Genomic DNA, 14,576 nt, shown 5'->3' with positions numbered 1-14,576 from the left:
CGTGCACCATGGCACGCTTTAAGAAAATCCTTCATGTTTTTGCAAATTACTTCAGCTGTGGTTCACTCACACCTATACTCTCCAGATTAAGTGTTGAGATTTGCCTTTTAGCCCTGGACTGGACCCTGTTCACAGTGGTCTCCCCAAAACCCTCCCCTCCCCTCTGGTGGCTGTCCACACCAGCCACACCTGTCCAGCCTGCTTCCCATCCTGCTCTGTCCCTTGGACCCACATTCCCTCTAGCCATGTGTGCTTCCTCCCTGACCAACCCCTTGGCCCCCCAACAATCATTAAGACAGTTTATTACCAAACCCAGTATTTATTGAGAACAAAGGAAACCAGCTGGCATAGAGGCCCAATTTCAATTCATCAAACTTCAGCTGAGGATGGGGAACAGGGAGTGGCCAGCCCTGAAGTTACCCTCCCAGGGAGGAACCAGCTCTGGGAGAGAGGGGCTGTCAGACCTCCAGGGCCTGGCTGGGGGGGGTCTCTGGCCAAGGAATGTGTGAAGGGGGAAGGGAGAGAGGATGGCAGCACCCCAAAGTGTGGGCTATGAGCAGCAAGTGGCAGAGGGGGCTGCTGAGCTGGTGGCCATCCAGGGGTGGGGTGCATGTGTGGTCCACTGTCAGGGATTGACGGGGGGCAGGGAGCTGAGCTCAGGCAGCAGCTCAGGGTGGGGATCTAGGCGCGCCAGGCGGCTCTGTTCCAGGGCGATGGCCTCAGCTGAGTGCTTGCATTTCTCAGAGCCACACTGACAAGTGAAGTATTTGCTTTTGATGTCCCAGAAGCGGTCACCATAGTCAAACCTGTCAGAGGAGCATAAGGGGCTATGGGATCCAGAGCCAGGGCCCAGGCCTGCCCCAAAGCACCCATCCCCACCCTCTCCTGACAGGCTCCCAGCCTTTCTATGTGCATGGACCCACTGCACGGGCCCTGCCTGTGGACTTGTCAGAGGTGCAGAACCCTGGACTCCATCCCAAATCTACTGACTCAGAATCTGGGAGGCTCAGAACTCCATTTACACTGATGTCTTGAGAGGCTCGACTCTAATCCATGCCTGGACACCAGGCACTCCCCAGCCTTCGGCTTCTGGTGCCGGGCTTGCTGCATCTCCCACACCCGGGGCACACACCGGAGACACCTCACCCCAGCTCCTCCCCAGTCCGGATGTCCCGGGAACTGAAGAAGGCAATGCGTGGAAAGCGCAGGTCTTGGTGCAGCATGAAGACCCGGACGGGGATGATGTTGGGGTCGCACAGGTGGTTGATGAAGCGGCTGATGTTGCCATAGTAACGGGCATCGATGCAGTACACCTCTCCATCCTGAGGGGAGGGTGGCACTCTTCACATCCACCACTACCCTGCTTGCCTGGCCAACCCCCCCCACTCACGGACCCCAAGTCCCTTCTCCCCACGTTTCCATCTGCTGACTGGCTGCAAGGCACAGAGGGGTCTCCTGCCCACCTTGTTGTCTAAGTCGAAGAGGTAAGAATCATCCTCTCTCACGTCAGCCTCGGCATCAGAGATCAGCTCCCCGACGTACCTGTGGGGCAGGAAGCGGTGGTTCTGAAGGTGAGCAGGGGTTATCGGGAGCCAGCTCCAGGCCCTGCCCCTCCCCACAACCCCATGGAATCCTCCTTCACCATCTGTCAACTGCCCCGGTCTGCGTCCATGGATCCCACAGATCTATACGGCTGTGGGGAACTTGACGTCCAGGAGGAAGGGGCCACTTGAACAGTCAAGAGATGACCCAATGAAGAGAAAATGGGGGTGCCTGAGTGGCTCAGTTAAGCATCTGCCTTCAGCTCAGGTCAGGATCCCAGGGTCCTGGGATCGAGCCCCGCATTGGGCTCCCTGCTCAGCGGGGAGTCTGCTTCTCCCTCTGCCCCCACCCTGCTTGTGCTCTACCTCAATAAATAAAATCTTAAAAAAAAAAAAAAAAGAGAGAGAGAGAAAATGGATGGTCTTTTAAATAGGCAAATGAAGCCACAGGAGGCCTAGATGAAGTCTGCAAGCCGTGGTGGAGGAGCCAGGCAGGGGACAGGGGGATGACAGATGCTGGGAAAAGTGGAGGCGGACTTTATCCACCTTAAGTAGCATTATCACCTCCATTTTGCAGTCAAGAGAAATGAGACTCAAAGAGGTTAAGAACTTGGCTAAGGACGCCCAGTGGCAGAGTGCGGCTCCGACCCATGTCCGTGTGTCTCCCAGCTTGGAAAGGCAGGGAGGGGCGATGTGGCGGTGGTGGCAGGAGGCTCTGCATTCTGGGCAGGCTGGGGGCAGGTGAAGTCTGGCCAGGGAGGGGCGGTGAGAAGGGGCGGGACCCGTCAGGGAGGAGAGCAGAGGGAGACCTGGGAGTGAGCTGTGGCTGGGCACCCACCCCGTGACCCCTACTCACTCGCAGATGAAGGTCCCCTGGGGGATGGTCTGCAGGGCGCGGACCCCCCAGCCCATCTTGGCCGTTCGGTAGAGCTGTAGCCGCACTCTGGGGGGTGGGAGAGAGACTGGTGTTAGGTGGGGGGACACGGGGGAGAGATGGGCTGAGGGCAGGCTGCAGGGGTGGGCCTCACTTGATGCCGCTCTGCACCACGCGGTTCTTGCAGTTTCTCCAGCAGGAGCACGCCTGGTTACACTCGAAAATCAGCGGGGGCTCAATCTTGTTAAATTCCTGGAGCAGCCGCCCGTCCTGGGTGTCGAGGGAGGGAAGGACAAGTGGTTTCTGTGTGGTGCCCACCTTGGCTGCCAAGGACCCCCAGGACTCCACAGAAAAACCCACTGCTGCTCCAATCCCACAGACGGGGAAGGCGGGCTAGGGGAGGCCACGCGTGCCAAGCTTGGAGACTAGGAACCACACCATACCCTTGATTCACACATAGCTGGGCACAGGCCCATCTCCATCCTGCCGGCACCCCCGGAACCCCTGTCCTGCCCTGCCCTCCTCTCACGAGGGAGGCAGAGAGGGCCCGGCATCGGGGACCAGGCCGAGCACACGCACCTTGTCATACCAGCAGCGAATGCTGAGCTGGCCACACAGGCAGTTGGAGCTGGAGCAGTCGTCCACACAAGTGCAGTGCTGGGGCAGGAGGCAGGGGATTAGCTCGACCCGCAGAAGCAGCCTTGTCCCCAGCAACCGGAGCTCCCTGACCCCCAGCCACTGTCCTATCTCTGAGGTCATTATTTTAGGACAGTGGGTGCTGATGGTCCCAGGATGAGGCGAAATCAAGATGCTGTCGACAGGGGTGTCCCGGGGCTACCGTGAGCCCATATACCTTCATGTGTCCTAAAGAAAGGACCCCTTCCCCAGAAGGATGCAAGCCCATACCCGAGTTCCCCTTCAGCCCCGCTCCCCTGTTGGCCCGTGACTTGCCCAACTGTCCTTGGCAGCTCTGGATGTCCCTTTGGGAGGGCGCAGGGCCCCTCACTCACTTGCAAGTGGGTGATGTTACGGTCGATGTTCATGGTGGATGTCTCGCAGTTCTCCGAGATGTACTTGTAATCCTCAGGGCAGGGCTCCCCATCCACGCCGTTGACACAGGGAATAGGCACATTCTCATAGCCCCGAGCCACATCCCTGACAGAAGGGACATGGGGCTGGGGGCGCTAGAGAATGGGGTACGGGGGTCCACTAGGTGCAAGGAGAGGCTTGAGAGGTTCCTGGGGCCGTGGGAGGGAAGGGGGTGGTTCTGGGGGTTTGCTGGGGCAGGGGGAGGAAGGCTGCCAAACAAACTGCGGGACATGCACGAAAACTGGATTGCAGATAACTAAGGAATAACGTTTTACTACAGGTATGTCCCCACTACCGCACAGGACCCTCTGACCCTAGAACACACGCACGGCTCCTCTAAGATCCTCATTTAGCTCTCTTCTCATTTACTCTATTTGGCATCCTGGCTGGGGGCTGGCTCTGGGGATTCCGAGGAGCCTGGGGAGGGTCCGAGGGGTGTTCTGAGGGTTCGGCAGGGCTTGGGGAGGGGGCAGAAGGCTGTGCCGGGTGCAGAGGGCCCTGGGCTCACCGGCAGATAATCTTCTCCGTGCGGATGGCCCGATTGCCCACTCCCAGCCGAAGCTTGCGGTTGAGCTGCAGCGCAAACCACACGTCGGAGCGCTCAGGAGTCAGGTCCCACGCCGTGTCCCCCTCCTTGTTCCGCAGCTCCGGGTTCGCCCCGCGTGACAGGAACAACCTGGGAGGGGACGGGAAGCCTGTGGGGTCCGGGGCCGTGAGCTGGCATCAGGGTGTCAGGGTGTGGGGCGGGCAGGGGCTCACAGCACGCAGTCGTGGTAGCTCTCCCGCGCCGCGATGTGCAGGGGCGTGTCCCCGTGGTAGTTGACCGCGTGGAGGTCGCAGCGGGCATTGAGGAGGACCTCGGCGATGGCGGCACTGCCGGTGAAGGAAGCCCAGTGCAGGCAGATGTTTTCCTCCTGTGCAGGTGGGAGGGGCGGGGGTGGGCCCAAGCAGTGAGGCCTTGAACCCAGCCTCCTCCTTGCTCAGGGGGGCCAGGGCAGCCCCCACCTCCCCCACCCCCCGCCAAACTCTCACATTGTCCGTGAGCGTGACGTCGGCGCCCCGGGTCAGCAGCATGCGGATCACCTCAATGTGCTTGTGCTCTGCGGCCCAGATGATGGGCGTCCACCCCCCACTGTCCTGTGGGTGGGGAGAGAGGGAGGAGGGTGAGGGGCCGCCCAGCAGTTGGCCCTGCTTACCGAAGCAGCGTGTGGTTTTAGAGCACAGGCTCCAGAGCCAGGCTCCGAGCATGAGCTCCACCAGTCCCATGCGGTGGGCCTCTGGGTAAGTGTCTTCACCTCTCTGGGTCTCAGTTTCCTGATCTATAAAATGGGACTAATACTGTCTGGTGCTCAAAGTTGTGGAGTAAATTTTCTTTCTAAAAAACACACATTCCTTAGGTCTTTCCACTCAAACATCTTAGAATACGATGACCCAACAGCAAAACCGCTCCTAAGCACACAGACTGCAGTCTCTAAAAAATATTTCCCATTTAAAGAAATCATAGCCTCCTAGAAAAATGGCAGATTGAGCCTGGGGCAGGAAACGTGCTAAAAGGTAAAGATGCTCTCAGAAGTTGCTGGGTCGTATCAAAAGCCAGAGGAGTCTAGTTCAAGGGGCTCCTCCAGGACAAACAATGGAACAATTCAAGGAGTGAAGAGTAACTATAATAGGCCAAAACACACCCAACATATGACAAACTAAGAGGTAATAAAAAGCATCACTGCACATTTCTAGAGATTAAGGCATCAGCTCATCATTCTGAAAACTGAAAGAAGCAAAAAAGAGAAAAGTGAAGGAAAAAATACAAACGAGGAGGGAGAAAGAGATGGGGACAGACGGAAACAGGACTGAGATTCAGGGAAAGGGTCAGAGGTCAGCGGAGGTCGAAAGGGGGCCTGAAGCCCGAGGCGGAGCCGGGGACCCGGAGGAAGTGGGCTGGGCGGGCAGCCAGGCAGCTGACCTGAGCGTTGACGTCCACCTGTCCCGTGCTGAGCAGCAGACTGACCATCTCCAAGTTCCCGATTTTGGCTGCATGGTGGAGGCAGGTGGAGCCGTCCTCCTCCTGAGGGAGATGCGGGCAGGTGAGTCCCTGCTGGCATCTGAGCCCCGGCCTTGACCCGCGGCCCCGGCCAGCCCGCTCAGCGCACCTTGCTGTAGACGCAGCCGCCGCGCTGCACCATGTAGCGGGCCAGCTCCAGGTGGTTGTTCACCACGGCCTCCATCAGCGGCGTCCGCTGCTGCTTGTCGACCGCGTTGAGGTTGGCTCCCGCCTGCGAGGAGGGGGCACGTGGGCCGGCGCCGCGGAAGGCCCGGGCGCGGGAGGGGGTGCGAGGCCTAGGTCACGAGGCAGAGGGCCAGGTCCGTGCTGACCTGCAGCAGCACGTGGCAGATCTCCACGGAGCCCTTCTGTGCGGCCGCGTGCAGGGGCGTGCGCTTGCTCTGCTGATCGCTCTGGAAGTTGGGGTCCAGGTTGTCCACTGTGGGGAGAGCCCGCCACACCGGAAGAGGGAGGGACGAGTGGTGAGCGAGCTACGGTGCGGGTGGGACCTCCTCCAGGAAGGCTGTGTCAGGGGCCCCTCCTGGGGAACGCAGCGAGCCTCTCTGGGCTTCTCCTGGGAAGGCTGACGTGACTCGGCACCGTCCCCAGCACCTGTGTGCTCGTCGTCACCACTGTCCCCACCATCGTGGGTTATCTGTGTGTCTGCTTCCCCCTCCACACTAAGTGTATCAGGGAAGGATGACGACCTTCACCTCCGTGCTCCTGGCTCTGAACCCAGCGTCTGGTATGTGACTGCTGTTCCAGCAAGGCGTGCAGAGCAAACGAGCGAGCGGAATACTCACACAGCATCAGGATCACCTTCTGCAGCTCCCCCTGCTTCACTGACAGGTACAGCTGCCGGGGGTGGAAACGGAGTTTCTTCCGCCTGCCATGGTGAGGGACAGGGGTGGGCTCCTTAGAAGGAGCATCAAGCTCAGCTCCTGCAGATCGGCTTTCCAGCCCCAGCCCTGGCCGCCCCGCCCGAGAGCAACCCCTCATTCACCTCTCGGACTCCTGGATGACCAGGGCCTTCTCCAGGGCCTCGCGGCCGGGCCCCGGGGGCAGCCCCACGGCAGACAGGCAGCCCCCGTTGGGAAGGGTCAGGGAGGGCCCCGAGCTGTCGATGGTGTCAGCCAGAGGGTCGCAGGGTGGGCGCCGGGGCTCCCCATGCCCTCGCATCCGGGCACTGTGGGAGAAGGTGCTGATGTCTACGAGCAATGGTGCCAGGCAGGGAACAGACAGTTGGGAAGGGGGAGGCCAGTACCTGGGCTGGGAAGTGTCTGCTCTCCCAGGGGCATCCTGAGCCAGGGGTGGGGGGGCAGGGGCTGCAGTGCCAGCTGGTGGGGTCACCCCATCCCCCCGGGGGATGGTCACCTCCTGGGCTTCAGATGCATCCTCCCCACAGTGGGGACAGAACACCATGCCATTCAGCTGGGACACACAGGCCTTGTGGAAGCGGTGGGCCACGCGGAAGTCGGGGTGGCACTCCAGGAAGGTGCCCTGGGAAACAACGCGGTCAGGCTCCTGGAGACCCCTGCCCTGCGGGGCACGCTGCCTGTCCGCCCCACCGGTCACTCACCGCTGTACAGAAGTAGCCACAGCCTGGGCAGCAGTGGTGCTTGACCATGCGGGCACGGTGGGTCTCACAGAGCACCATCAGCGCCACGCGGCTCGATGGCCTCATGGTCTCCCGCTTGAGGATGGCGGCGTTGCAGCCTGACAGCTGTGGTGGTGTGAACGGGCAGGGAGAGGGTGAGGCTGGGGCCCAGGGCTGGGCCCCCACCGCCGGCCCCTCTCCTACCAGCCCACAGGCCCACCTCTCCATCCACACTCTCCGTGGCCATGCACTTGTGCCCGGCTCTCTCACTGATGCGGTCAATCTTGGGAGCCTCCATGCGGCAGCTGCACAGGGGTAACTCCTCAAACCCCCGCTCTGTCTCCAGTGAAGACGTGTCATTGGATACCCCTTGGACAGAGGGAAAAGGGAGCTGAGGGAGGCCATCCCCATCACCCACAGGGACCCCTGGTGGGGCCTCTCACCCCCACCCTGCCTGTCCCTCCATGCTCTAGAACTCCCAAAGCCTGGCCATGGACAGACACCTCAGCTCTAGTGGGGCCCCCCTCCTCCCCATTCCCTCCAGCCCAGAGGGTGCCCCCTAGTGGCTCGCCACCCCAGCAATTGGCAATTACCAGCGTGGTTGGGGGAGAGGGTCCCCTCGCTGGGCAGCTCCAGGGACCCCAGAGGGACCTCCATGTACTCACTGGGGCCTGAGGAGCCCACACCATTCACTCCTGACACAGAGACAGAGAGAGTGAGAGTGCGAGCTCACAGGTGCCTGGACGCGTGGGTACATGCGGGTGTACGTGCGTGAGCACATGCATGAGCGTGTGTTCGTGCACGCTCTCTGGGGGCCGGGAGGGGGCTGGAGGAGGGGACCCAAAAGCAGAGGAGCCTCCTCACCTCGAGGCTCCTTGGCCCGGGGAGGCTCGCGCTTCCGCCGTTTCCTGGACGGCTTCACCCATGGGCTGTCCTTCCGCCACTTCTTCTTGGCCTTGCGCCGGCCACTAGAGCCACTCTGGGATGGAGGAAGAATTGGAGAGCCTGGCCCCCAGCCTACGACCCCTCCCCGCTGAGGACTCAGACCTCGGGCCCCACACCCCCCACTCCTCGGGATGCTAGCCTCCAGCCCTTACCCTGTCAGACTGATTGCCTGACTCCTCGTCTTCCTCCTCTTCTTCCTCTTCCTCCTCCTCTTCTTCCTCTTCCTCTTCCTCCTCCTCCTCCTCCTCTTCTTCCTCACTCAGTTGTTCAGCCAGAGCTTCAACCTCAGACTGGGAGAGAGGCAAGGCAGGTCTGAGGAAACAGCAACCTCCACGCCACAGCCCTCTCTTGGGGGGAACTTGGGAGAGAGGCAGGGCAAGACATATCCAACCTCCAAGACTCAAGACAATGAAGCAGGGTAAAGAACTACTACTACTATCCCAGGATGGCTCCCTGGAGGAGGTGAGCATGGACAAGAAAGGAGAGAAAGGGTGCTGAATGTTAGACAGCTGTGAAAAACTCACAACAATGTGTGTAAATCTTGGCAACATATTAAGGTAAAAAAAAGTTCCAGAAAACAAGGACATAGTTTAACACTCTTTATGAAGTTCACACGTAGACAAGACCACCCATAGTTGCTCAAAACACTAGATGAAAAGCTAACAAGGAACTTAACAATGAGGATGAAGTTAACATTCCGTAAATCCACCGACCAATCTTAAATATGACTAATCAAAAGATGAGATGTTCTAGGCCTCCTGGTGTGATGCAACAGGAAGCAGCATACCAGCCATCAAATCTTCTCGCCATTAAAAAAAAAACAAAACCCAAATCACCTGAAGCTGGTCATGCTTCTAGATCTAGTTTACAAGAAATATTGGGCAGAGCGGAACATGTCAGTCCCCAACCAGCGAATGACTGAATGCAAGGAATTCTGTATTCCAAGTGACTTGGTTCCTTCAACAAATAAACGGCAAGAAAAACTTCTTTTTCAAAGCCAGGGGCACCCATGCATCAAGACAGACCTAAGGCAAATGTCAATCAAACCAGTGGGTGGAGCGCATGTGAATCTGGACAAACAGAAACCCCATTTACGAAACCACAGAGGCAATATGAACCCTGGTAGCAGGGTGACAGTTAAGGAGTCACTGGGACGTTTTTGAGGTTGTGGACACAGTGAAGCTGCTATATGAAAACACAGGAAGCAGCCTCATGTTTAGAGATACCTACGGAAACACTGCCAGATAAAATGACGTGAAGGCTACACACACAACAGTCGGGGAGGTGGGCGGGCTGGGGGGGAAGAGCTGAGTCAGGAGCCACTGGGTACTGACAATTGCTGCAACGGGCTGAGGCTTCAGGAGAGCTCACCGTTCACTCTACTGTGTATATCTGAAATTTCCCACAACGCCGCGTTAAATAAAAAGCACGTTGCGCAGGACAGCAGTATACTGCATCAGCAAACGTGTATGAAATAAAACCAAACCAAGAGCAAAAGTATAAATAAGCAAAAAACAGACAAGAAAACGGGATGCTAAACCCAAAATCCACGACGGCGGCTACCACCTTGGGGAGGGGCAAGGGGATGGGCTGGGGTGGAGCACACACGAGAGGATGGGGCGGTGAATCAGGGGGTGTCACAACGTAAAAAGGAAAGGGAGACGGGGGTGGGCAGGACGGACTGGAGAGGGAGCCTTGGGTGAGATGGGTGCTAGCAGGGAGGTCGGCTGGCTCCTTCTCACCTTGCTGTCGGAGTCCACACGCTCATCCACGGAGTAGGAGTCGTAATAGAGGCTGAAGTCGTCCCCTACCACCGTTTCCCACTCCTCCAGGGACCCTGGGTCCCCTTTCTCCACGGTCACTTCTCCTGAACCCCGTGTAGAACCCAACTCCTCCGACTAGGAAAAGATCAGAAAAATGGAAGCGGCTGGTACTCCCCCACCACCACCATTTCCCCTGAGGACAGAAGGCAGCCCCCCCGGTGGAGAGGCCTTATTTTTTGCCTCTCCAGGCTCACCAGACCACCGCCCGTGTTCATCTTCCTCCTTTTGGCCACTTCTGGAAGGAAAGAGAGAGAAAGACGGGCTGTCCTTAAACCCTCAGGACAGGTCTTATCTAGTGGCCGGTGGGTGGGGGTAGGGTGGGACTGACCTGAGGTCATCTTCCCCAGAGAGTGCATGTCATCACTCATGCGGAAATGCTGCACTTCAGGAGGCCGCTTCTCAGGGACTGGGGGCTAGGGGCCAAGAGGGAGCACACTTAGGGTCAGGGAGCATCTGTGGTTTTGCCTGGATTAGCCTGGCGCCCTGCATGAGGGTGGGGTGGGCGAGTCACATCCTCAAAAATGCCATCTGAAGCCCCAATAAACCAGAATGTGGCAATCACAAGAACTCCTCCCACACCTAACACTTACCTCTTCAAGCACTCGGAAGTAGGCCCTCTTTACCCATTTTACAGATGAGAAAACAAAGGTTCATGCCTTGTCCAAAGCTGCCTAAACCATATTCAGAACAAAATGATACCAGGAGCCCCAAAAATATTGTCATAAAGCTTCTGAAGTTCTGGGGCTTTTGTCCTTTCCCTCACTTCCTTCCCTGTAGGGATTCACAGTAAAACCCCTTAGAAACCTTTTGGAAAAGGAAGTAGGGACAGATTCAGAAGGAGTAAAAAGCTCCCTTGGGGTCTACTTTGAGGCAGAGAGTTTGAAGTTCCTTAGACAGTCATTATCATAAGAATAATTACCATGTTAACTACATCACCAACTCTCTAACCTCTGTTTTGTCTATTCCCCTCTCCCCAAGAATGTAAACTCCAGGAAGACAGGAACTTGTCTTTTTGCTCAGATGAAGCCCCAGCCCAGAATCTGACACACAGTAGCCCCTAGGTAAACATGTGGAGCCCTGAATAGATGAGAAAAGGTCTGAAGCTAAACTGAAAAGAAGTCCAAAACGGGTTCACAGTGGATTACTCCGGTCTCCCCACCCCCACACCTTCCCTCCAAGTCCTCACCTGCCCATTTCCTGGTTTGGACATGGTTTTTCTGGCTCGGTGGACCTTGGGCTGCCCCTCTGGGCTGGGTGTGGCCACAGGGGGTTCAGGCCCTGCTGTGGCCGCCCCCTGGGCCCCTGGCATACTCAGCAGCCGCATAGCCAAACTCTGGACTGATGGGGGTGATTTTCCAGCTCCTGTCATTGACATCTTGGCCCGGCTGGGACAGGCACCCCCCTTGCTGGGGGAAGAGGGGAATGACTTTGTGGCATGGCCTGGAAGACAGACAGGCAGGCAGGCAGGCAGAGGCAAGGTAAGAGGAAAAGTGGTCAGGGGACACCCCACCTCACCCCTCCAGGTTCCCCAACCTCTCACCCAGCAGGATGCGGCCCCCGTGGAGGTCCCCATCTCCCTCGAGAGTCTCAGGTTCATCCCCAATGAGTGGTGTGGCTCCCACAGGGGTGTCAGCCCCCTCATCGCCCACGGTGACCGTGACAGAGGCTGGGGATGAGGGGCCCGCAGGCTCCAGGGAGTCGGGGCTGGCCTTGGGCAGGGTCTCCTCACTACGAGGGGTGTCCCCCAAAGAGCCATGAACTGTAAGGGAAAACAAAAAGTTCAGGGCTAAGGTCTCAGGGAATCCTGTGTTGGGTGAGGTGAAGGTCCAACTGGGCCCGTTTCTACTGCACTCACCTCTCTCAGTGGCTCCTCTAGGTTCTTTCTCCAGCACCAGCGCCCCCATCTCAGCAGGGGCCTCCCCCTGGCAGGGGACACAAGGTACAGGAGGGCTGGTCAGCCCAGTAGGAAGTTGGGGAGCCCAGGACGCCTGGGCTCTGGGAAGAGAGAGTAGGCTCCGGGGCCTACCTCTTCCTCTATGGGGGCCCCCCCTTCCACGGCCTCGGCTGCCCGGGGGGGCCGCACGACCCCTCCCCCGGGCCCGCATTAGCCCCCTCCCTCTCGGTAGACCCCGCATCTCAGGGGCCGAGAAGAGAGGAGGGGGAGGGGGCGGGGCCTCTGCGCCCCGGCCCCGCCCCCTCCTCCCGGCTGCACGCGCCGCTCCCCCTTTGTCCCCCAGGCCGCGGGGACCCCGGGCACCAACCCCTCCAGCGCCCGCTGCCCCCCAGCCCGGTGGACGGCCCCTCGTGCCCCTCGCGCGTGCTCCTGGGGCCCCGGCGCCCGCCGCCCACTCGGGGGCAGCCGACGGCTGCACGCGCGCCTCCGTGCCCACTCCCCCCACCTCCCACCCCCTGGTCCCCTCATCCGCCCCCGGTGCTGGCCCTCCGGATTGCTGCAGGTCCCGTCCGGGCCCCCCGGCCCCGTTGCACCCCCGGAGCATTGCACGGGCGCGCGCTTCCCCCGGGCGCGCGCGCGGGCATGCACCCGCCTCTCCCCCTCCCCTTCCGCACCTCGGCGGCCGTCGCCGCTGCAGCTCCCGCCGCCGCCGCCATCGCCGCTTGCGCGGGGGGCCGAGCCGGCGCGCGGCCGCCCCGGGTCACGTGGGCGGGGGAGGGAGGGCTAGGAGGAGCCTTAAAGGAGCCACTACGTGCTTTCTGGCCATTTTCCCCCGAGAGCAGCTTCGGAAATGGCAGTGGCTGTCCTAAGCTGGGGGCTGCAGGGGAGAATTCCTGCCAATCCTGGCGTCAGCTCAGCGGGGAGCCGAAGGTGAGGCACGCCTGGGTCCAGGTGTGGCTTCTCCATCCCCCGCCTGTTTTTAGGTAACGAAAGAAGTGTCTGACCCTCACGGCTCTTGGCAGCGGCTGTCTTTTCCAATCTGGCCCGCGTATGCTTCTCCCGCCTCTGGGGTGCTTTCTGGTTTCTGGGTCGCCACATAGAAGGCTCGGGCTGTTTTGGCCTCGCTTCTCTAACGAGCAGGAAGAGGGCAGTGGGAACGCGCGGAGGACACCTTTACTGTCGACTGTTTCTGTCTTGCTGCTTCATGTCTCCTGGAGCAGCGTCCCCTTTTGAAAACCTGGGGCTAAATGTCTCTTCTGTTTATGCCAGACCTGTTACGCCACCATATGCACTAGGGATCAAAGTAAGCCCCCAGAGGCCCGAGAGTTAGTACTGCCTGGGGACATTGCTAAGTATCCTCCCCCCCAACACCTTACGAGCATAGTCAGGCACCACGTGGGTCATAAGCCCAGTTAACAGTGTACGTATGAATAATATTACACCAAGATATACAGCATTGATAGCATTATTTAGGATACCATCCCTTTACGGATTACATTCTGGTCAAAACTCGGAAAAAAACCCTGTATGATTTCACACGCAGCATTTGGTAGAAGCCCGTGGTTGGGGTATAGGGCACCTGAGGCCAATTCAAGGCCTTCTGGGAACTGTAGTTCTCTTTGGTTAAGAACCATTCCAGAGCTTTGTGGGACTTGTAGTCTTCTCTATACCCTCATCCAAACATAGTGTTTTTTTTTAGCTTTCCGGAGGACATGAACCCTTTCCTCAGAACATAAATGCCCAAACATACGCTCCTGCTTACAGTTTTGGTGGGCATAATGATCACCTTTATAGCTCATCCCTAGGGTTGATACCATAGAGGGGAAAGTTGTGTGTTAGCACCATGGCCAGTCATTGGAACATAAGTGTGAGGTATCTGCCAGGTGCTGAGGTTGCAGAACTGGGAGGGTCCCCAGTCAGAGAAGCCCACTTGTCACAGTCCCCCGCTCGTCAAGTCTCCTTCAGGCATGAGACCTGCATGAGCCGTGCTGAGTATTGAGCAAATGGAATAAAGAGGGAGAGGCTGTTTAGGGTGGGATAGTCATTACACGCAGTTGCCAGACAGAGTATAAAGAAAAAAAAAGTGTTTTTTAAATTATTATTATTTATTTTGTGGAAAACAAAAGCAGAAAAACTAAAACCCCAAACTCCAGAAAAAATCCTAAAAAATACGTTTTTTCTTAAAAAATACTGTATAAGTCTCTACTCCTCTCCCTCCCCCCCCAACAGCCCTTCCTTGTATCCTTTCATCTAAGTGCCCTACCCCCCACCCCCTCCACTATTCATCCTTCTTGCTATTGTCCCCAACTTTTCCATATCTACCCAGGATGCTCACCCCCAAGTTCTCTTACCTGGCACCTGACATGGTTCTCCCTAGAGTTTTGGTGAGCCTTTACCAACAGTCCCATTCCCCCAGCATGCAACAACTGTCTCCCCACTTCCTTTTCTGGGATTCAATAATCCTTTCCCCCTACCACTCCCTCTCCCAAGGATCTATTCTACGCAGGAGCATGTAAGCTGCCTCCTGCCAAATTCCCTCCCAGTTCCCACCCACCCACCCCCCATCTCAAGAAATATCAGAACCTCTCCCTGGGCAGCCTTAACCAGGAATAAAGCATTTCCCTCTTTTTTTCTTCTCATTCTATAAGACCCTTTCCCTCCCTCCGCATATCCATGCACCTCTAAGAGAAGAAAATTTTTCTCTGGGAGCCCATATTCCCTTGGCCTTCTCAAAGAACCCTCTCCGTCTCCATTTTTTTTTTTTTTTTTTTTTTT

General features: G+C 58.0%; 1 protein-coding gene across 5 annotated transcripts; it reads right to left on the bottom strand.

Moving 5' to 3' along the window:
* Window positions 1–299: 299 nt before the first annotated feature.
* On the bottom strand, window positions 300–12,536 carry EHMT2 (euchromatic histone lysine methyltransferase 2). 5 transcript variants are annotated; one of them, XM_040644806.1, is made up of 28 exons: window positions 12,476–12,536; window positions 11,763–11,829; window positions 11,448–11,666; window positions 11,094–11,347; window positions 10,236–10,320; window positions 10,102–10,142; window positions 9,827–9,982; window positions 8,237–8,374; window positions 8,004–8,118; window positions 7,733–7,834; window positions 7,360–7,508; window positions 7,122–7,265; window positions 6,807–7,042; window positions 6,546–6,728; window positions 6,346–6,428; window positions 5,875–5,981; window positions 5,652–5,774; window positions 5,465–5,566; window positions 4,537–4,641; window positions 4,264–4,418; window positions 4,013–4,180; window positions 3,426–3,570; window positions 2,995–3,072; window positions 2,570–2,685; window positions 2,398–2,484; window positions 1,464–1,542; window positions 1,147–1,322; window positions 300–806 (listed from the first exon to the last, which is right to left on the bottom strand). In XM_040644806.1, the coding sequence occupies exons 1-28, from the start codon at window positions 12,515–12,517 to the stop codon at window positions 626–628; spliced, it is 3,636 nt and encodes a 1,211-aa protein (XP_040500740.1). In that variant the 5' UTR covers window positions 12,518–12,536; the 3' UTR covers window positions 300–625. The 5 variants fall into 5 exon arrangements, 4 of the variants coding, with proteins under 4 accessions (XP_040500740.1, XP_040500741.1, XP_040500738.1 ...); XM_040644807.1 differs by lacking the exon at window positions 7,733–7,834 and having other exon boundaries at window positions 12,476–12,524; XM_040644804.1 differs by lacking the exon at window positions 12,476–12,536 and having other exon boundaries at window positions 11,763–12,042.
* Window positions 12,537–14,576: the final 2,040 nt, after the last annotated feature.

The sequence above is a fragment of the Ursus maritimus genome, unplaced genomic scaffold (genome assembly GCF_017311325.1).
Source record: "Ursus maritimus isolate PB19 unplaced genomic scaffold, ASM1731132v1 scaffold_30, whole genome shotgun sequence".
NCBI lineage: Eukaryota > Metazoa > Chordata > Mammalia > Carnivora > Ursidae > Ursus > Ursus maritimus.
Note: the sequence above shows the minus strand (reverse complement) of the source record. Positions and strands in the feature narration are given on the sequence as shown.

What these genes read in the sequence shown, in the direction of transcription:
- EHMT2 (XM_040644804.1), bottom strand. Translation starts at nt 12,042, where the DNA reads ATGCGGGGTCTACCGAGAGGGAGGGGGCTAATGCGGGCCCGGGGGAGG. An exon ending in AGCTACCACGACTGCGTGCT is followed by an intron (nt 4,181 to 4,263) that starts GTGAGCCCCTGC and finishes GTCCCCTCCCAG; the next exon opens with GTTGTTCCTGTCACGCGGGG. An exon ending in ACGGAGAAGATTATCTGCCG is followed by an intron (nt 3,571 to 4,012) that starts GTGAGCCCAGGG and finishes CCCTTCTGTCAG; the next exon opens with GGATGTGGCTCGGGGCTATG.